Source organism: Dipodomys merriami, unplaced genomic scaffold, assembly GCF_024711535.1.
Source record: "Dipodomys merriami isolate MVZ:Mamm:240054 unplaced genomic scaffold, mDipMer1.0.p SCAF_85, whole genome shotgun sequence".
NCBI classification, from domain to species: Eukaryota; Metazoa; Chordata; class Mammalia; order Rodentia; family Heteromyidae; genus Dipodomys; species Dipodomys merriami.
In genome coordinates, this window is record NW_027206457.1 from 3,799,254 (window position 1) to 3,820,201 (window position 20,948).

Here is a 20,948-nt window from a genome sequence, read left to right on the forward strand (position 1 = left end):
CAAAACAGTACACCCAAATAATAACTAAGTAAAAGAAAAAGAAAAAAGTACTAGCAAGAAATACAACTATTTCAATGGGTCTTATCTTGGCTTTTCACAGTTGTAAACTTTATAAATGCTAAAACATATAAACACACTAAAGAAAATCCAGTTTTTCTTATTTTTGTTGTTAATGTATTTTGTGGTGAACTTACTCTTTAAAGCATGCTTTAGGGATGGGAAGGTGGCTCAGAGGTAGAGTCTTGCCTTGCATGCGTGAGGCCCTGGGTTCAATTCCTCAGCACCACATAAGCAGAAAAAGCTGGAAGTGGTGCTGTGGCTCAAGTGGTAAAACACTAGCCTTGAGCTGAAGAGCTGAGGGACAGCATGCATGCCCATAGTTCAGGTCCCATGACTGACAAAAATAAATAAATAATTAAGACATGCTTTAATCTGAAAGTTTTATTTTCTTACAGCCATGGCCTGAAAAAGTTCTTTTCTTGTCGTGGAATTGCAATTGCAGTTGAATATTTTTGGAAGCTTGGCAACAGAAACATCACTGTATTTGTCCCTCAGTGGAGAACAAGGCGTGACCCTAATATCACAGGTGAGGCTAAATGATTTTTTCCAGATTTCTAACCAGATATTTCATGATGGTTTATATTTGCAACATGTGATACTTATCTAGTAAAATATCAATTGAGAGTGTCACAGTATACAAAAGAGGAGCTGATTTCAGAGGAGGATAGAAAGCTAACATGGTTGTTAGAAAATTAGAGCTCAAATTGTAAGTAATTTTTTTGTTTTTATGCAAATTATATGTTCTTTTATTAGGCTGGGTAAATAGTGATTTTCACACTGCTCAGTTAAGTTTTTCACTTTAAAATACATTGTTTTTAGAACAGCTGGTTTAATAGTTCAGTATAAAACTATTTGTCATGGAGTAATTTGTGGCAGATTTGCAAACCATACATAAAGGTTTGAACTTTCTATGAATTGTAAAATATTTTAGAGGATCTTAGCTGTTTTTTGTCATAGCTTATGGTGGGAAAACAAGTGAACAAAGCTATGCAGGAAGTTAACACATCAAAGTACTAGAACAAATTTGGTAGATAAGGGCAGGGGCTAAGATTTGCCCAGTATGTTAAACAGCAAGTGAAACTGAGTCACTAGTGAAGTATATGGGAAATAATGTAGACACACTCTTTTTGTTTGTTTGTTTGTTTGTTTGTTTGTTTGTTTGTTGTTTTGTCGTCCCCCCCCCTTTTTTTTTGGTCACGGGGCTTGAATTCTGGGCCTGGGCACTGTTCCTCAGCTCTTCAGCTCAAGCCAAACGCTCTACCACTTAAGCCACAGTGCCACTTCTGGTTTTCTGAGTGGTTTATTGGAGATAAGAGTCTTCATGGGGGACTGGGAAGGTAGCTTAGTGGTAGAGTGCTTTCCTTGCATGCATGAGGCTCTGGGTTCGATTCCTCAGCACCACATAAGCAAAAAGAAATAAAGCCCGAAGTGGCACGGTGGCTCAAGTGGTAGAGCGCTAGCCTTGAGCTGAAGAGCTGAGGTACAGCGCCCAGGCCCAGAGTTCAGGCCCCACGACCAGACACCACCCCCCCCCCCAAAAAAAAAAAAAAAGTCTCATGGCCTGTCCTGCCAGGCTGGCTTTGCACCATGATCCTCATGTTCAGCTTCCTGAGTAGCTAGGATTACAGGCTTGAGCCACCAATGCCCAGCTAGACACACTCATTTTGTAGCTATTTTTGCAACTGGATCCTTAAAAGTTTTTTGTGGTGCTGAAGATCAAACCTAGGGCCTCGTGTATGCTGACCTATACCTCCAAACTCTACTCTGCAGTTCTAGAATAATGAGTTACTCCATTCAGGTCAGTGGTGAGTTCTAGTACAGGAAATAGAAAAATAGGCTATCTTTAGACCCTAGTCTTAACAGCTTTTTGCCATTGCTGATTTTCTGCAATGTGACTCTGGCCCTTCATTCTCCTCTTTTACCACCCACCTAACCTATGAGAATCAGTGAATACTTGCAGAGACAGTAAGTAAAATGGGAAAAGAAAAGAAATAACCAACCCTTTACGGGTTGGAAATGTGGTACAGTTGGTAGAGTGCCTCACCCATGAGCAAAAATATCTAATACCAAGTTTGAGTTCTGGTTTGGGACCAAAAAAACAAGAACAAAAAAAGCAAGATAGGAAATCAGCTAGAGAGGATGTCTGACAGACTCCTGGATGAGGGAAGGGAGTAAGCTACCTTTCTTGAAATTGGGACAAAGCAGCTTGCTCTAGGCTGCCTCTGTACCTAGCTTGTCACTCTTTCGTTCTCTATTGCACATATCTCCTCAGTGTCTGAACTAAGCAGCTACTTTTTAAACACAAGGTGCTTCATTTTTCTTGCTTCCTTAGAATAAGCCATAAACTTGTTAATAAATCCTAACATAGCATTAAAAATAGCTGGTTAGTTCATACATTGCATTTGTCTTAGTTTAGGTCTCCCTTTCCTGCCCTCCTCCCTCATGATTTAGTAGAAATGACTGACTAGAAAAACGGTTTTTAGCTGGGCACCGGTGGCTCATGCCTGTAATCCAAGCTACTCAGTAGGCTGAGATCTGAGAATCGTGGTTCACAGCCAGCCCAGGCAAGAAAGTCCAGGAGACTCTTTATCTCCAATTAACCACCAGAAAACTGGAAGTGGTGCAGTGACTCAAGTGGTAGAGCGCTAGCCTTGAGCTGAAGAGCTGAGAGACAGAGCCCAGGCCCAGAGTTCAAGACCCATGACCAAAGGGGAAAAGAAAAGGCAAAAAAAAAAAGTTTCTACAGGGCTGGGAAGGTGGCTCAGTGGTAGAGCGCTTGCCTTGCATGCCTGAGGCCCTGGGTTTGATTCCTCAGCACCACATAAGCAAAAAGTAAAAAGCCGGAAGTGGCGCTGTGGCTCAAGTGGTAGAGCGCTAGCCTTGAGCTGAAGAGCTAAGGGACAGCTCCCAGGCCCAGAGTTCAGGCCTCACGACCAGAATCCCCCCACCCCCCCCAAAAAAAAGTTTCTATAACTTTTGAGTGAACATATGGGTAAATGTTCATTTATTTTCACATCTGGGAATATAGCCCTTTGCTGAATGTGTATTCAACTTATTCCACGAACAGAGCAGCACTTCTTAACCCAGCTCCAGGAGCTTGGAATATTATCTTTAACTCCTGCACGGATGGTCTTTGGAGAAAGAATTGCTTCTCATGATGACAGGTAGGAAAGGCTGTTTTCCTTTTTAAGGTATGGGTGGGGTGGTAAGGTTGCCACCTGCTCCACTGCACAGATGCATACTGAAAGTACTTATGTTTGAGAGCTTTAATATTCGTGATCACTACTCAGCAGTCTTTGTTGTATGGGTTTAGGAACATCACAAAAGGAGTAATTGAGTGACTGTTTTTGCCAGTCCTGGGGTTTGAACTCGGCCTGGGCACTGTCTTGAGTTTTTTTGCTCAAGGCTATCACTCTTAACACTTGAGCCACAGTTCTATTTCCATTTCTATTTTAATTTACTAAAACATGTTTGAGCCATCTGCCAGTGCCTCATATCTGCAATCGTAGCTACACTCGGGAGTCTGAGATCTGAGGTTGCAGTTTGAAGCCAATCTAGGCAGGAAAGTCTTTGAGACTTTTTTGTTTTCTTTTTTCTTTTTTTAAAGTTGTAGGGCTTGAACTCAGGGCCTAGGCACTGTCCCTGAGTTCTTTCACTCAAGTATAGCACTCTACCACTTTGAGCTACAGCATCACTTCCAGTTTCTGGTGGTTAACTGGAAATAAGAATCTCACAGAGTTTCCTACCTGGGCTGGCTTCAAACTTTAGTCCTCAGATCTTAGCCCCCTGAGTAGCTAGGATTACAGGTGTGAGTCACAGGTGCCTGGCTCAAGTCTTTGATCCTCTTATCTTCAATTAAACAACATGAAAGTTGTAACTGGAACTGTAGCTCAAATGGTAGAGCAATAGCTTTGAGCAAAAAAAGCTTAGAGCCAGTGCCCAGGCCCTAAGTTCAAGTCCCAGGACCAGCATGCATACACATACAGACACACACACAATGTCTGAGATAGTTAAAGAAAAGCAGATATTTATTATTATTTTGGTTGTATGTTAAAAAGAATTGTCTTCATGTGGAAGTCTCAAGTGGTTTTTGTTCAGGCATACAAATAGTACATGCCTACAGTCTCAGCTACTAAGAGACTAAGATAGGGGAATCAGTTAAGCCAAGAACTAGAAATCAGCCTGAGCAGTGTAGTGAGACTATCATTTTAAATGGGGACGAGAGGAAGATATTTACTATTACCTACTTCTGGTCTGTTTCTGGTTAGTGATTTCTGATTGACCCCTGGGCTTTGGGGTTATCCCCATAAAATAGATCTTCAAGTAATGGAAGTAAGCTGCATCTTTGAGAATGCTGGGTCAACAAGTAGGTGTTAGTGTATCTGGACAAGTAAAATTTAGTTCACATATTTTAAATGGTTTTCTAGAAAGTTCTGTGAGGTCCTAGGCTCTGACTGGCTCAGGCCTATAATCCTAGTTACTCAGAAGGCTGAGATCTAAGGATCGCAGTTCGAAGCCAGTCCAGGAAAAAAGCCCATGAAACTCTTATCTCCAATTAACTACCAAGAAGCCAGAAGTAGAACTGTGGCTTGAGTGGTAATGTGCCAGCCTTGAGCACAAAAGCTCCTAGGACCTGAGCTTAAGCCCCAGCATCAGCAAACATACAAAAAAGTTTCACTGAATGCTGGCCAAGTGCATTGTGCAGAGTAAGGTTCCAGGAAACATATTACTTAGCTGTCTCTCTTGTCCTCAAGCTTGTCATCTAGAAGAAGAGGTTCACATAATTTTTTTTTAATTTTTAAACTTTTTTTTATTGTTATAAAGGTGATATACAGAGGGGTTACAGTTTCATAGGTCAGGTAATGAGTATATTTCTTTTCTGACATGTTACCCCTTCCCTCCCTCTCTCCCAGTTTTTTTTTCCCTTGGTGAACAGATAAGTTAAGAAGGGAGTTTTGCTCTGGTTGAACCTCATGGGATGTTTCCAAGCTTAACCAGTGGCAAGTAGATTTTAAAATCATTATGTGGAATCCGTAGTAACAAGGCTGTTGTCTGGGAACCTAGGTGGTGGCTGCTTTTTTCTTTCCTCCTGCATTTACCCTATTTCTTTTTTATACGTTCCCCATTAATTAAAGAGAGGGTACAGTTTGTGATCCAAGCTAGTGAACGATTGATTTGATGAGAGATGAAAAGGAGGGTTTATGTGACAAAAGGGACAGTTCTTCACTAAAAGGACCTTCTTACAGGCAGCCCCTTTCTCTGCTCCAGGCTGTGGGAGGGCAGCTAAGATGGGGAGAGTTTGAGTTGCTATAAAAGAATGTGGCGGGGGCTGGGAAGGTGGCTCAGTGGTAGAGTGCTTGCCTTGCATACCTGAGGCCCTGGGTTTGATTCCTCAGCACCACATAAGCAAAAAGCCAGAAGTGGTGCTATGGCTCAAGTGGTAGGCTGCTAGCTTTGAGCTGAAGAGCTGAGGGACAGTGTCCAGGCCCAAAGTTCAGGCCCCATGACTGGCCCCCCCCCAAAAAAATGTTGTGGGAAGAACTGAAAGTAGTGCAACAGGTAAGAAGTCCTGGGAGACTGTTTGTACTTAGCCCTGTGTTGGAGACAGGAGTGCAATTTTGCTCAAGTTGGGAAGCAGTTTGGACCTCTGGGCTCAGGAAAAACCCTTGAGTCCTCCAACATTGTAGCTCCTCTAATCCACCCCTACAGAAGATAAACCAGTCACAAATACACAGGTTAACCTTTTGCTTGATTTATTTGGGTCATTGGGCTTTAGAAGACATGCTCGTGCATCATAACTAATGGTGCATGCACTTAGAGCTGTATCACCTACTTAACTAACCTACTTTATTAACACCTGGGCAAATATCCTTACGCTTAAACCCAGAGCAGTTAGAAAAACCTGGAAAATGTTTATTAATAAGCCAAGAATGGTGGTACCTACCTGTAATCCCAGCACTAGGGAAAAACTGAGAGGAAGATTATGGAGGCCAGCCAAGATGAACAATTAAAAACAAAAGAATCTCTATTAATATCTACTTCAAAGGTTTTGGTTTTTTATTTTAATTTTCATTACTAAAAAGAGCAGTTGTTTTGCATGTCTAATTCCAGTGATTCTTAGTTTTGGTTCATTATCTTTGACTGCATTCTGTTGAACATATGAGGCAATCCTGATAGAAGAGAGAATTCTTTTTTTCTCTTTCTCTTTTTTTTAGAGGTTTTTTTTATTGTGAAAATACCATACAGAGAGGTTACAATTGCATGAGCAAGGTAATGAGTACATTTCTTATCAAGCATTGTTGCCTCCTCCTTTGTTTCCCCTTCCCATCCCTGCCCTCTCATCCCCACCCCCTCACCCCCCTCCTAGAATTCATTTTCTTTTCTTTTCTTTTCTTTTTTTTTTTTTTTTTTTTTTGGGTCCGGTCATGGGGCCTGAACTCTGGGCCTGGGCTGTCCTTCAGCTCAAGGCTAGCGCTCTACCACTTGAGTCACAGCGCCACTTCTGGCTTTTTTCTTTTTGCTTATGTGGTGCTGAGGAATTGAACCCAGGGCCTCAGGCATGCAAGGCAAGCGCTCTACCACTGAGCCACTTCCCAGACCCTATAATTCATTTTTATCCTCATTATTTTACTCTCTTATTAAGATGGCTTGAATAGAAATAATTGCCTGCAGTGAAACAAATTTGCCTTTATTTTTTTTGTTGTTACTGGTTGTAGGGCTTGAACTCAGGGCCTGGGCACTATCCCTGAGCTCTTTTGTTCAAAGCTTAGCAGCACTCTACCATTTGAGCTATAGCACCACTTCCAGTTTTCTAGTGATTATTGGAGATAAGAGTCTTACAGACTTTCCTGCCGAGGCTGGCTTGGTACCATGATTCTCAGATCTCAGCCTCTTAAGTAGCTAGGATTACAGTCATTAACCATCAATGCCCAGCTATTCTTATTTTTTGTTACCATGTATCCTTTCTTAACCTCATTTGAATGAATCTGTAATTTAGGCATCTCTTCTTAAATGAGAGAAAACATGAGCCTATAAATTTAAAACACAGGGGCTGGGAAGATGGCTCAGTGGTAGAGTGCTTGCCTTGCATGCCTCTGAGGCCTTGGGTTCGATTCCTCAGCACCACATAAGCAAAAAGAAAAAAAAAGCCGGAAGTGGCGCTCTGGCTCAAGTGGTAAAGCACTAGTCTTGAGCTGAAGAGCTGAGGGACAGCGCCCAGGCCCAGAGTTCAGGCCCCATGACCGGACCCAAAAAAAAAAAAAAAAAATTAAAAACACAAGCAGAGTTGCAAAGCTGACTACCAAGCAGCTACTCTTGCACCACAATATGGTCACTGAGCAGCTAACAAACAACTGGCCATTATTTAAATCGTGTCACCTCTACTCTATCTCTGCTCTGGTCATCTCACTCAATTATTACTATTTATTTCTAGGAAAAAAGTATGCATTGTAGGTAAACTCATTTTAGAAAATTAAGCTGTATGAAAACAGTTATTTTATCATTATACTAATAATTTCAGTGATGTGTCTATTATTTCTAGTTTATCTGTGGTTGACAAGAGTTTTACTTCTGTCTGGCTTTGTCTAAATTTTTAGTGATTTTCCTAAAAAGAAATGCTTTTATTTTCTTGTAGCACACTCTAATAAGCTAGAGATACTTGCTTGCTCATTTTCAATTCTTTTATTGCCATAGGTTTTTACTACACTTAGCGGACAAAACTGGTGGCATAATTGTAACAAATGATAACTTCAGAGAATTTGTGACTGAGTCAGTCTCCTGGCGAGAAATTATTACAAAAAGGTAATACTCACTTCGTCTTTGGTTAGAAAGTTTTCTTTCTTTTTTAAAAAACTTTTTTTGTTTGTTTTCATCTGTCTTATAAAAGACTGCTATATCCCCAGTCTCTAGGCAATTTGTCTCTGCTAGGAGGAACCTGCACAAAGCAGGAGAGCCAATGAGTGGCGTGGGTAGGCTTGTGTGCCCACCACTACGTTAGGTGGAACACTGGAACACTGTTAGTAGCAAGAGGGAGAAAAACAGAGATAATATTCTGACTGGGGGTTCAGATTTTTGGAGTGCTAAAAAAAAGTTTAATACACTTTTAATACGTGATAGTTTTCATGACTTACTGTTGTTATTATTAAGTAGATATACAAAGGAGTTACAATTCCATGTCAGATTATGAGTACATTGCTTCTTTTTTTTTCTTTTACTTTTTTTTTGGGGGGGGGGGGGAGGGTCCAGTCGTGGGGCCTGAACTCTGGGCCTGGGCGCTGTTTCTCAGCTCTTCAGCTCAAGGCTAGCACGCTACCACTTGAGCAATAGCACCACTTCCGGCTTTTTTTTTCTGCTTATGTCGTGCTGAGGAATCGAACCCAGGGCCTCATGCATGCAAGGCAAGCACTCTACCACTGAGCCACCTTCTCAGCCCCAAGAGTACATTGCTTCTTAATCAATATCATTACTTCCTTCATGACTTTTTTTTTGTCAGTCATGGGGCCTGAACTCTGGGCCTGAGCACTGTCCCTCAGCTCTTCAGCTCAAGGCTAGCACTCTACCACTTGAGCCACAGCAGTACATCTGGTTTTTTCTGTTTATTTGGTACTGAGGAATCCAAGGCTAGCCCTCTACCACTTGAACCATAGCACCACTTCCCATTCATGACCTTTTAAAACTTACAATTTATTGCCTATATTGAGAATAGGCTTAGATGTCATCTACATGCTCACACCTGCAATCTAAGCTACTCTGGGGGCGGAGATCTGAGGATCTTGGTTTCAGCCTGGGCAGTCTATGAGACTCTTATCTCCAACAGACTACTCAGAAAAAGCTGGAAGTAGCACTGTGGTTCAAGAGGTAGAGTACTAACTTTGAGCAAAGAAGCTCACAGACATTGCCTAAGCCCTGAATTCAAGTCCCAGGACCAACAGCAAAAAAAAAAAAAAAAAAAAAAAAAAAAAAAAGGAAAAAGAAAAACAATTCATTGGCATTCCCTTTTTATTTGTGGTTTTATGAATGTATCCAGTCTGGGAAACAGTAAAAACCCCGTCTTCCAGGACTTCCTCAGGAGCAGCATACCTGATCAGGAAGCACCTACCACAAAAAAACAAGGCAAGAACCGGAGACAAGTCATGTGCCACAGATCTTAAAACATGAAATGATATACTGGTACCCAATATGTGTCTAACAAGTCTGTAACTAGTACCACTAGACATTTATCTCAGATGAGGTTTCACAGTTGCCCCTTGTCTGGCATTTATAGTTTACTGAATCATTATAGCATTTTAGAAACAGCTTGTCTGTGAATGACCCTTGTGTTACTAAAAAGTTACAGGTGAGAGTTGGTCTTTCAGCATGGTTTCTGAAACATTTGGTCAGGAACATCTGTTATGTCTCTGTCCCTCAGCTTATTTGTCAGTCTTTATTAGATTCTTATCTATTACACACAGAGGTCTTATCTATGCATATGCAGAAAACTTTTACTGCATTGAGACTCAAGCCAACCTACTTCATTGAGAATTTGTAAAAGCAAAGCAGAAAGCTAGATTTGGACAGCCAACACAGGTACTAGAATTTTTTTCTTCTTTCTTTGATTCCAACCCTTGCAAAGAAGGGTTGTAGATGGAGTCTCATGTACTTTTTTTGCTTGGGCTGACTTCAGTTGTGAGTCTCTGGATCTCAGCCTCCTGAGCAGCTAGGATTATATGTATATGCCACTGGCACCCAGCTATTTTTTATTTTTATTTTTGTTTGTTTGTTTTGCCAGTCCTGGGGCTTGAACTCAGGGCCTGGACACTGTCCCTGAGCTTCTTTTTACTCAAGGAGACTTGTAGTACTCTACCACTTGAGCCACAGCGCCACTTCTGGCCTTTTCTGTTTATATGGTACTGAAGAATCAAACCCATGGCTTCATGCATGCTAGGCAAGCACTCTACCACTGGGCCACATTCCCAGCCTTGTTTTTATTTTTGCGTGGTGCTTGAGATTGAACCCAGGAGATATGAACTACATGCCATACTTCATAATTATTTTTTCACTAATCTCAGTATGTATATTCCCCCTCCTTGGGGAAATATATTTTTAGGTTCGTCTGAAAATTAAACCTTCATTGGACACTTGCTGGATTCTAGCCGAACATCTTATAAGTACTGCGTGCTTAACCGATTGCGCCACTGGAACTTCTGGCAGAACATCTTTAGTTTTGTTTTTATCCATTAGAACAAGTGCTGCTTCGCAAGAGGAGAGAAGGATATCAAAGTCTTGTTGAGAAATGGGATGCCCACCAGCAGGTTTCCTGAAGTACTATAGTTGTGTCCAGAATAGAGAAATTAAAATGGTTGTACTAGGTTTTCTTCCCTATTTGGCAATTTAGGATTTATAGGCTGATCATCACTTTGGAATGGAGTGGCTGCTTAAGACCGCACTAGCATTTGTGTAGCAGTGGAGAGTTAGCATTTTTCTCTATTGTAGATTGCTTCAGTATACATTTGTGGGGGACATATTTATGGTTCCTGATGATCCTTTGGGAAGAAGTGGACCTCGACTAGAAGAATTTCTTCGGAAGGATGTCTTTTCAAGGTATTTCTTCAGATTAACTTATATGTAAATTTTCTTAATTAGGTTCTTGTGTGTTAGTTGAAAGACACAATGGTGGCTTTTTTTTTTCAAGTCTTAAATTCATTGATGCACAATGTATATGGAAGCAGATAACCCAAGAGGGTGGCAATCTTCAGTTGTGGGCCTTATTTTAATCCACAAAGCAGATTTCCCATACTGATGTCATTTATTAATACCACTTAGGTTCATTATGTATGTGTAAATATCTTAATTTTTGTTCTTTGTCATCCTATGAGCGTGTTCTGGGTTGCTCTCTGTCTGAAGGAGGCCCCTCTAATTCCTGTCAGTGAGGGCCCTACCTGGAGCCAGAATCCCCAGAATAGTACACGTTTCATATCTTTTTTTTTTTTTTTTTTTTTTTTTGGGTCCGGTCGTGGGGCCTGAACTCTGGGCCTGGGCACTGTCCCTCAGCTCTTCAGCTCAAGGCTAGCACTCTACCACTTGAGCCACAGCGCCACTTCCGGCTTTTTTTTATGTGGTGCTGAGGAATCACTTCCGGCTTTTTTTTATGTGGTGCTGAGGAATCAAACCCAGGGCCTCGAGCATGCAAGGCAAGTGCTCTACCACTGAGCCACCTTCCCAGCCCCTCATATCTTTTTTTTTTTCTTTTTTGTTGATTGTGGGGCTTGAACTCAGTGCCTGGACCTGTCCTTAAGCCTCTTTGTACTCAAGGCTAATGCTCTACCACTTGAGCCGCAGCACCACTTCCAGTTTTTTGAGTGGTTAATTGGAGATGAGTCTTTATGGAGATTTTTCTGTCTGGGCTGGCTTCAAACTGTGTAGTTCTCAGCCTCCTGAGTAGTTAGGATTACAGGCGAGAGTTACTGGCACCTGGCTGTTTCGTGTCTTTTAAAACATACCTTGGTTTAGAGCCCAAACAGCTGAATGGGGCTGACCTGGGAAGGTAATGCCAGCTCACAAGGTGCTGGATCCCTATTCTGACTCATCTAGAGATGGTGTCAGCAGGCTTGTGTATGTGCTGACACCACACTTCCATGACAAGCTAGCATCTTGTCTTTAGAAGCAGCATATTGAGCTGCATATGCTTTAAAGGGGTTCTTGTTTTATAACCCAGCTTACCAACTTTCTTCACCCACAGAGACATGCAGCCGCTGTTCAGTGCTTTGCCCAGTGTGGGCATGTTTGACCCCAGTTTCAGGGTCTCTGGTACCCAGGTAGCCAGCACCAGCCACCAGCCTCTGCCCCGGATTCAGGGAGCCTCTTCCAGCCCCTGGCTCCCTCAGCAATCCCACTTCCCCCTCCTACCAAACCTTCCTGCTGTGCAACACAATCTGCCCATGCCAGCACAGAGGTCTTCTGCGGAAACCAGTGAATTGAGGGAGGCCCTGCTAAAGATCTTCCCCGACTCCGAGCAGAGACTGAAAATCGACCAGATCTTGATGGCCCATCCATACATGAAAGATCTGAATGCCCTCTCTGCCATGGTGTTGGACTGAAGGTTATGCTACAAAGCTTGAGCTCAGGGCCCACTGATCACACTCGAGCTGACTGCTGTCTGCAATGGGAAAAATAATGTGAAGAAACCTTTTCTCCAGTGTGAACATTGTTGTATTGTACAGAGAAAAGAAAAATGTTTTTGTTGTATACAAAAATCTGGGTTTTCAAAGCCAGCTTTTTTCTATATATACATTATGCTGCTATTACAGATTTAACATTTTCTGTAAAAGGAAAGTCTACATTTTCTGCCTGTTCAGAGCTGTTTAATAGCAGTTACTCTTGAGTGTATTTACATTTTTATGTTTTTTAAACTATTTTCCTTAAAGCTGAAGATATTGATAAATGGATATGGTTAGCCTTTCTAAAATAATAATTAAAGAGTCATTTTCTTAAGGAAAGCAAGACCTCTTAAAGTATATTTTCTTGAGATGAATATGTCCTGTCCACTAACAGGAAGTTTGCTCCCCTCTCACATCCTCTCCCTCCCTGGTTTGGGATCAGTTTGTTCCAATGGGTGTCTTTTGTTGGAGCCATTAAGAGTGGACAGTAAGAGCCACTAGATGGCACTTTGTGCCTAGTCATTGGTAATGACCAGGACAAAGTTAGACCCAGATGGCCAGGGCTAGAAAGAAGTTCTAGAGATCCTAAGAGTTCCTCCCTTTCCACACTGCAAAAGAGGTCAGAACCCAGCCAGAGTGCTCACTGTACAGATATGCCTGCAGGTAGTAGCTGGGCAGACCAGACTGTACACCCTGTGCTTCATGCACTGACTAGGTTAGGTCCCTGGGCACCTGACCAGATTCTGCCTCAGAAGGCTGAGACAAGGTGTGAGTTTTGTGAAGAGTTCCTTTGTTGCGATGAGCTTATTTCCACAGCCTATAGCTATGGGAGATGCCCTGATGTAGAATTTGTACTGCTTTGCCAAAAACAAAAACAAAACAAAACAAAAACCAGCCTTTTTCTATTCTCTAGTGACCCAAGCCAATAAATAGCATTAGTAGCTTCTGTGGGGTAGAGTGGGGTCCTGGAGCCCCTTTGTTTTCCTGTTTGTCTCCTAGGAGTTTCCTAAGCAGCTCTTCTGTGAATCTTTCTCAGATCTAATTCTTAGTATTGTCTTTATTCAGTGTTGCTCTAATTCTGTGTCAGTGAAATCCTTTTCCTGGTAATTCTTAGAATATTCTTATCTGGACCTTCAAAGGGCTTTGTATTTTATGCCTGTGCCCTCCCAGGTTGTTCACAGTCTTACATCTGCCCTGTGGATCATGTCTCTCCTGTCTCCCCAGAATAGTAACTGAAGAGTCAGTGTCAATTTGTTTTCCGTGGTTCAGGGACTGGATGGCACCCCAGAATGGTCCCACTAGGCATGTGTCTTCTTGATTTTGCTTGATGTCTGCATTAGAATGGTAAATCTAGAGGAATCTAGAGCCCTCCAGGTACCCAGGCTTGTATTTCAATCCTTTTCCCTAAGTGTTGCGATGACATTCTACTATGGGACTGGTAATCAGCTATCTCTTTGGGGTAGGTTGCCAGCCTGGACAGCTGTGGAAGTAGGAGCTTCCACAGAAAACTTGAGGCAAGCCACAGAGGTGGCCAAGTCTCAGCACCCTGTGCTCAGCTTCACAGCTGGTTGTTGTCCAAATACAAATGAGGCAGAGGTGAGAAGGCTGTCTCACAAGGACTCCCCTCCTGTCTCAGATTCAGCCCAGTAGTTGTCTGGAGTCTGAGAGGAAATTATTTTTCTCCTATTGCCAGGGTAGTCAGGAATTTTCAAGGTTCTGGAAATACTTTGAACATGGCTTTAGAATTCTATAAGCCTGTATTCTTATATTGTTCCTGAAAGATAATCTCCTCCTTTCTCCTCATGGGAGGGGAGAACAGAAAGTAAGAGAACAAGAAACATTAATTACTTTGTAAATTATACCATGAAACATAATTCACCATCTTTTTGAAATCTGTTTAGTTAGCCTGTGCGTTTAAAACTCCAGTTGCCCAACCATTACAGATAATTTGTGATTTGTCTCCAGCTACCTCCTCTCCTCTACTAGATGTATGTAGATTGTTAGCCTCCATCTATGACTGTCCTTGGGAAGTTGGCTATAATTCTGCCTTGTGTTGGAGTTTCAAAGCATAGCTTTGCCTCCTTTGTGTCATGATACTTGTGAGGGGTGGTTGTTGAGGCAGAAAGTGTCACATTCCCTCAGCTGACCAGGTACTGCTCACAGGTTTGTCCAGGTCAGAGGACAAGTGAGCTGGATTTCCTGAGACCCCAGGCTGCCCCTCTAGAAGTTAAAGTCTTGTTTCATCCGTCTAGTAACCTGTGTTTAAGACCCTAGAGGCTCCCATTTAGAACAGTTAGAAGATGCTTCTACTTTTTTGGGTGATGGGTAGCATTGTTAATAGGCTTGGCTGTCAGGGCCTATGGTGTTGGTGCGAGTTATACTTTTGTAAACTTGCTGTGTTTCTTGTGTAATGTGAAGAACTCTAGGATTGACACAGGGAATTCCAAGTCCTCTGCTATTCCCTCAGCCTACTCCTGCCCCAACCCCTTGGGACAGCTGCTGCCAACCCTGGGCCCACTGCATCAGACTCGCCTTAGCCTACCTCCACACCTCTGAGTTGTTGCCACCTCTGTCTCCATCTCCTCAGTTCAGCCTCCTTCTTGTTTGTCTTTCCTGCAGTATCCCTGAGCCCTCTTTCTTCCGTCTTCTCTCTTTTCTTCCTCTCCTCTCTTCCTCTCTTCTTCCTCCCCCTTCCTCTCCCCTCTCTTCTCCCTTGCCCTCCCTCTTTGTCCCATCCGCTCCTCCCTGTAACTTACTGAGTTAAGTTGCTCTCTTCCATATTTTCATTAGTTACCTCCCCCTCACTGTTCACAGGTTTCTGATCCTTTTGATAAAATAATCTGACCTCCTCCCCCATGATCATGTCTGTTCATTGCTGGTACTTACCCTGACTTCCTACTCACAGTTTGCAAACTAGGCTTTCTCCCCACCACATGCAAGTAGTATAGCCAGTGACCAAGATTGGTGGCTTCTTCTCAGTGTGCATACTCAACAGCCAAAGTTCCATGCCATTGACCTTATTCTTCCCATCTTTTCTTTCTTCCCTATTTTTTTTTCCTTTTTTCCTGAAGGTTAGTCCCTAACACCTTCTTTCTCAATAGGTAGTCCCTAAACTTTGGCCAACCACAGGATTCAAGGTGGCTCTTAAAGCCTGGAGATCTACCACCTCCATGCTCCCTGGGTGACCAGCAGGTAGATGGTCCATAGGCCATATTTGAGAAGTTCTATGCTGGGGTGGGGGGGTCAGCACTCTTTGCTCTCCCCACTGGCCTCTTTGAGGTGCTGTGTAAACTTGTTGCTAGCTTTGAAGAACCCTCCTCAGACTTACAGCCTGCCTCTGTTATCCTTCTCCTTGCCCATCTACCCTTGGAAGGTTCTCTCTATCTTCCCGTTCCAGGTTACCCTCTTCCTCATGTGATCTCCAGTGGCTATGGGACCAGAGCATCAAGTTCAGGCTCCCTGGACTGTCCATGGCTGTCTATCCTTCATTGTTTGCTCTGTTTCCTCTTCATGCTCGATCCATACCTGTGGGCCCCTGTCTACCTATATACCCCTTCTCTGTTAGAAATGCCCTTTTCCCTTTTCAGAGACCTAGCAGGGACTCCTCAGTCTGCCCTTGCCCTGTGCTCTGACCAGAAGCAGCCCCATGGTGTTCTATAGCCCCACAGCACTTTTGTGTTTTGCTTCTGGCATTTGCTGCCCTGGCTGGTGTCACTGCAGCTGATTGTGTGTTTATGTACTGTTACTATGTCTTGCCTCTCTCTAGACTGTGAGCTCCTCGTGGGCAGGGACTTCAATGTTCACTTTGTATTTTCCATGGCACCTAGCACAGTGCCTTGCACTTGATAGGTGCTCAATAAATGTCTGCTCAAGTGACCTGGAAAATGGTGCCTTTTCTTTCTTTCTTTTTTTTTTTTTTGGTCGGTCATGGGGCTTGAACTCTGGGCCTGGGCACTGTCCCTGAGCTCAAGGTGAGGGCTCTACCACTTGAGCCATGGCACCACTTCTGATTTTCTGGTGGTTAATTGGCGATAAGAGTCTCATGGACTTTCCTGCCTGGGCTGGCTTTGAACCATGATCCTCAGATCTCAGCCTCCTAGGATTACAGGTGTGAGCCACCATGTGCCCAGCACATGGTGCCTTCTTGATTGTACTGTCTGGCAGCAGCCCCCAGGGAACTTTGGAAATCAAGTTTTCAGAGGTCAGGGACCCATTTGTTGCTGTGGTAGGAGTGAGGAAAGGAGGAATGCATCTGCCTGGTTTGCTTCATTCCTCCATCTCCTCAAAGAGTTCCAAATTCCATCCTGGGCACACTGGTCCAGACAGTAGCCTCTGACCTAGGCACAGCCAACCAGAATCAGTCATTGGGATGTTCCCCTTCTGGAGATAGCACCTTGGAGTGCCATGCCCACATCCCTTAGAGGCCATTGGAGTAGCTGGCCTGGGGTAGGAACGAAATGAGGCTCCTGATGCTGAGTTCATGGCTTCCCCTGTCAGAAGCCCTCTGTTAGATGTCACCGTGTCGGTCCATTTATTAACTTGAACTAACACTTGGAAATCAAGAATAGATCTTGAAAGCTGAGCACTAGTGGCTCATGCCTCTAGTCCTAGCCACTCAGGAGGTTTGAGCTCTGAGGATACTGGTTTGGAGCCAGTTTAGATGGGAAAGTCTATGAGACTAACCAGTAAAAAAGCCAGAAGTGAAAATGTGGCTCAAGTGATAGAATACCAGCCTAAGGTACAGCAACCTGGTTCAATTATCAGAACCAACACACACACACACACACACACACACACACACACACACACACACACACACACACACACACACACACACACACACACACACACACACACACACACACACACACACACACACACACACACACACACACACACACACACACACACCCTAAGGTACAGCAACCTGGTTCAATTATCAGAACCAGCACACACACACACGAAATACCTTAGTAAGTCAGAACCAACACACACACACACACACACCCTAAGGTACAGCAACCTGGTTCAATTATCAGAACCAGCACACACACACACACACACACACACGAAATACCTTAGTAAAATCTGAAACCTTACAGATTGATCAAAGAGGTTCAGCTTCTATTTGGACAGGTCCCAAAGAGGGTGGCAACTCTAGTCTGACAATGATGTCATAACCCAGCAGTCTAATGTAGAAGACTACACCACAGAGTAAGCTGTTTGCTGCTGTTACCTCTCCAGGCTGTACTTTAAACTCCCTAAGCAGGCAAACCAGCCTGTTTATGTGGAGTTGGACCTTCCTGTACACCTCACTTTCCCCATCTGTAAAGTAGACATAAAATAATGCTAAGCTGTAGGTGAAGCTACTCCACATTTGTGCTAGCCAAAGCCTGGAGACAAATCTTATCCTCCAGGCTGGCCACCGTAAGTATCCTTCCTGGCCATCTCAGGGGACCATGCAGAGGCAGGCACACACAGAAGGTTTGTAAGATTTATCTATTTTTATTTATTTATTTATTTTTGGGTCCAGTCGTGGGACCTGAACTCTGGGCCTGGGCGCTGTCCCTCAGCTCTTCAGCTCAAGGCTAGTGCTCTACCACTTGAGCCACAGCGCCACTTCCAGCTTTTTTCTTTTTGCTTATGTGGTACTGAGGAATCAAACCCAGGGCCTCAGGCATGCAAGGCAAGCGCTCTACCACTGAGCCACCTTCCCAGCCCAGGTTTGTAAGATTTATTAAAGGGGGCCATGGTTTTCCCAGGAGAAGGAGCAATATGGTTTCGCCCCTATTCAGGTGGTAGCTCTGGTCTAGTAGAGAGGTTTCCAGCCATCTAGGCAGGGAGGAGCTTCAGGTCTGGGTGGAGCCAAGGACTGGAGGTGGGGAAAATACCAACAGTCACCGGGAGTGGACTGGGTTGGAACACCTTGCTGTAACTGAAAGCTTCAGCCTAGAGAGCCCTTCCTCCAAGTAGGCTGGTCCCAAAAGAGCCCCTCAGAGTTATCAGGGTGGAGGATGTCAGGCATTGTTGAAGGGAGCTGAAAAAGCCAAGCCCTCGTCTACCACTAGGTGCAGGCCGAGTTGAGGTTCAGTTCTCAGCCTCAGCAGTGCTATGTACGGTATGGGGCTATAGAGAGGGAAACTGAGGTACTGAGATGCTGAGAACTGCTCAAGCTACATGTTCAGCATTAAGGGTTTGGATTCTGAGGGGCCCTTGCACCTCCCCACAGGGCTAAGTCCCCCAGGGGTGACTTGACAGGATAGCATCTGAGATGAATCCCCCACCTCTGCCTGGAGGGGGAGAATGTAGAAAGCAGCTGTCTCCCACTGTTCCACACAGTAACAGCTTCTAGCCTTGTTCTGAAGGGAGCAGCTGTCCCCAAAGCACATTTTTACCAGGAGTTCACCTGCATGGAGGAGCAGCAGCCAGTCTGGAACAATCCCAGCATGTTGTCACAACCCATTTCCAACAAGAGGGGCACAGATTAGGAAAAGCCCTTGATGGTTTGAAAAAAAAAAAGTCCCCTAAACCGACCCCCAACCCCACCCCATCTAAGATTCCTACCCTCTTGGCACCAGGTCCAAGAGCATTTTACTAGGGCAGGGCACAAATCCCACAACCAAGACTGGGGCTGGAAGTTCAAGGGGACTGGAATGGGCCTATTGCCACCTCCTGCTTGGTGGCCTTTGGGCTCTCCTTTGCCCTTGGAAGTCAAGCCTGGACACACCCTGCCTTGACCCCTTCCCACTCTCAGTAGAGGAGGACATGGCTTCCTTGAAAAGAATGTGCCTGTCTGGCTCCTGGATCAGTCTAAGGTTTCAGCTACCAAAAATGTACCAGGAAGGCCTCCTGCAGCTGGCCCAAGGAGCCTGGGAAGCCAGCAGCTTTGCTCACATGACATCCCTATTCACCCCCACCCCACCCCAGAGCCCTGAGTGAGAAGGGCTGGGCACCCATACTTATGCATAGAGCTAGGGAAATAGTCCTGCCAAGAAGTGGAGGTAGGGCTGGAGTTGCCAAACACCCACCTCCACTCCAGCCGTTCACACATCTCCCTTTCTGCCCAGCAGCTGTCCATGAGCAGCACCTGCAGGGGACTGCTGGGGAAGGGAAAAGACAGCCAGGGGGTTGTTTCTGAAGCACCTGAGCTTACCCGCCTGAGGCTGAGCTCCAGTGTCTTGTACACACCTAGTGCTGTGTGATCTTGAAAAAGTTACTCTGAACAATCCATATCTGGATCCTCACCCAAAAGGGATGCTGCTTCCAGAGCTGGTGGCTTTCAGTCTTGGCTATGTGTTATATCATGTGGCAGGTAGAGCTTTTCCAATATTTGGAAACCCTGAGCCTGATCCAGTTAGAATTTCTGATACCTGTATTGTCAGTCCCCAGTGACCCAGTGTGCTCTCAACTTCAAAAACAACCCACTTTGTCATACACTTGTGGCTCAGGCCTGTATTCCTAGCTACTTGGAGGCTGAGATCTAAGGATAACAGTTCAAAGCCAGCAGCCAGCCAGGCATGGACCTGTGTGTGTGCGTGTGTGCGTGTGTGTGTGTGTGTGTGTGTGTGTGTGTGTGTGTGTGTGTGCGCGTGCGCGTGCACGTGTGCTGGTCCTAGAACTTGGGCTGTTCCTTACCTCCTTTTTTCTCAAAGCTAGTGCTTTACCACTTAAGCTACAGCTCCACTTCTGGATTTTTCTGGTAGCTTAGTGAAGATAAGAGCTTCACAGACTCAGATCTGTGAGACTGAGGTCCTCAGATCTCTGCTTCTTGAGTAACTAGGATTACAGATGTGAGCCACTGGCACCCAGCTCCCCATGAGACAAAAAAACAAGACAAAAAAATGGACCACAGCTTTTTTTTTTGTCTGTTGTGGGGCTTGAACTCTGGGCCTGGGTGCTGTCCCTGCTCTCTTCAGCTCAAGGCAAGCGCTCTACCTATTGAGCCACAGCGCCACTTCCGGTTTTCTAGTGGTTTATTGGAGATAAGAGTCTCACAAACTTTCTTGCCCAGGCTGGCTTTGAACTGGGATCCTCAGATCTCAGCCTCCTGAGTAGCTAGGATTACAGGCATGAACCACCGGTGCCCGGCTGACCACAGCTTTTGTGGCACTCAAACCAGCCCCAGAGAAATGAGGACTCACCCCCATGAAGTGTGACCTCTCTCCAAGGTAGCCCTCGGGGAATCAGGGAATCTGTCTACAGAAACTGAACAGCACTGCTTTCCACAGAAAAGAGTACTTTACTCTTGGCTTTTAGAATTTATGACAGTTTTAGAACCACATGCTCTGTTGATAGACAAGAGAAAAGGAGCAACTGTGTGTGTGTGTGTGTGTGTGTGTAGGAGGCCCTGGGTTTACTTAAGTTGAAGCTGTGAGTCCAGCTTGTGTGTGTGTGTGTGTGTGTGTGTGTGTGTGTGTGTGTGTGTGTGTGTGTGTGTGTGTGTGTGTAGGAGGCCCTGGGTTTACTTAAGTTGAAGCTGTGAGTCCAGTGTGTGTGTGTGTGTGTGTGTGTGTGTGTGTGTGTGTGCGTGCGTGCGTGCGTGCGTGCGTGTGTGTGTGTGTGTGTGTGTGTGTAGGAGGCCCTGGGTTTACTTAAGTTGAAGCTGTGAGTCCAGCTAGCCTCAGTTCTAGGGCCCCTTTGCAGTGCCCTCTGGGCCAGCATGTTGGCTCCTGGCCTCCAGTCAGTCCTCTACCCTCTACCTTGCTGTCATCTGTCCCATAAATGGCTTCCAGGTCTCTGCTGCACCACTGCTCT

General features: G+C 44.6%; 1 protein-coding gene across 1 annotated transcript in view; it reads left to right on the forward strand.

Moving 5' to 3' along the window:
• N4bp1 (NEDD4 binding protein 1) overlaps window positions 1-16,079 on the forward strand; it is a 48,147-nt gene extending 32,068 nt beyond the window's left edge. Inside the window, exons 3-7 of the mRNA XM_070011911.1 lie at window positions 456-586; window positions 3,128-3,224; window positions 7,753-7,860; window positions 10,531-10,638; window positions 11,777-16,079. Of these exons, the coding sequence (XP_069868012.1) occupies window positions 456-586; window positions 3,128-3,224; window positions 7,753-7,860; window positions 10,531-10,638; window positions 11,777-12,134 (802 nt within the window). The 3' untranslated portion in view covers window positions 12,135-16,079. The remainder of the gene's footprint in view (window positions 1-455; window positions 587-3,127; window positions 3,225-7,752; window positions 7,861-10,530; window positions 10,639-11,776) is intronic.
• The last annotated feature ends 4,869 nt before the right edge of the window (window positions 16,080-20,948 follow it).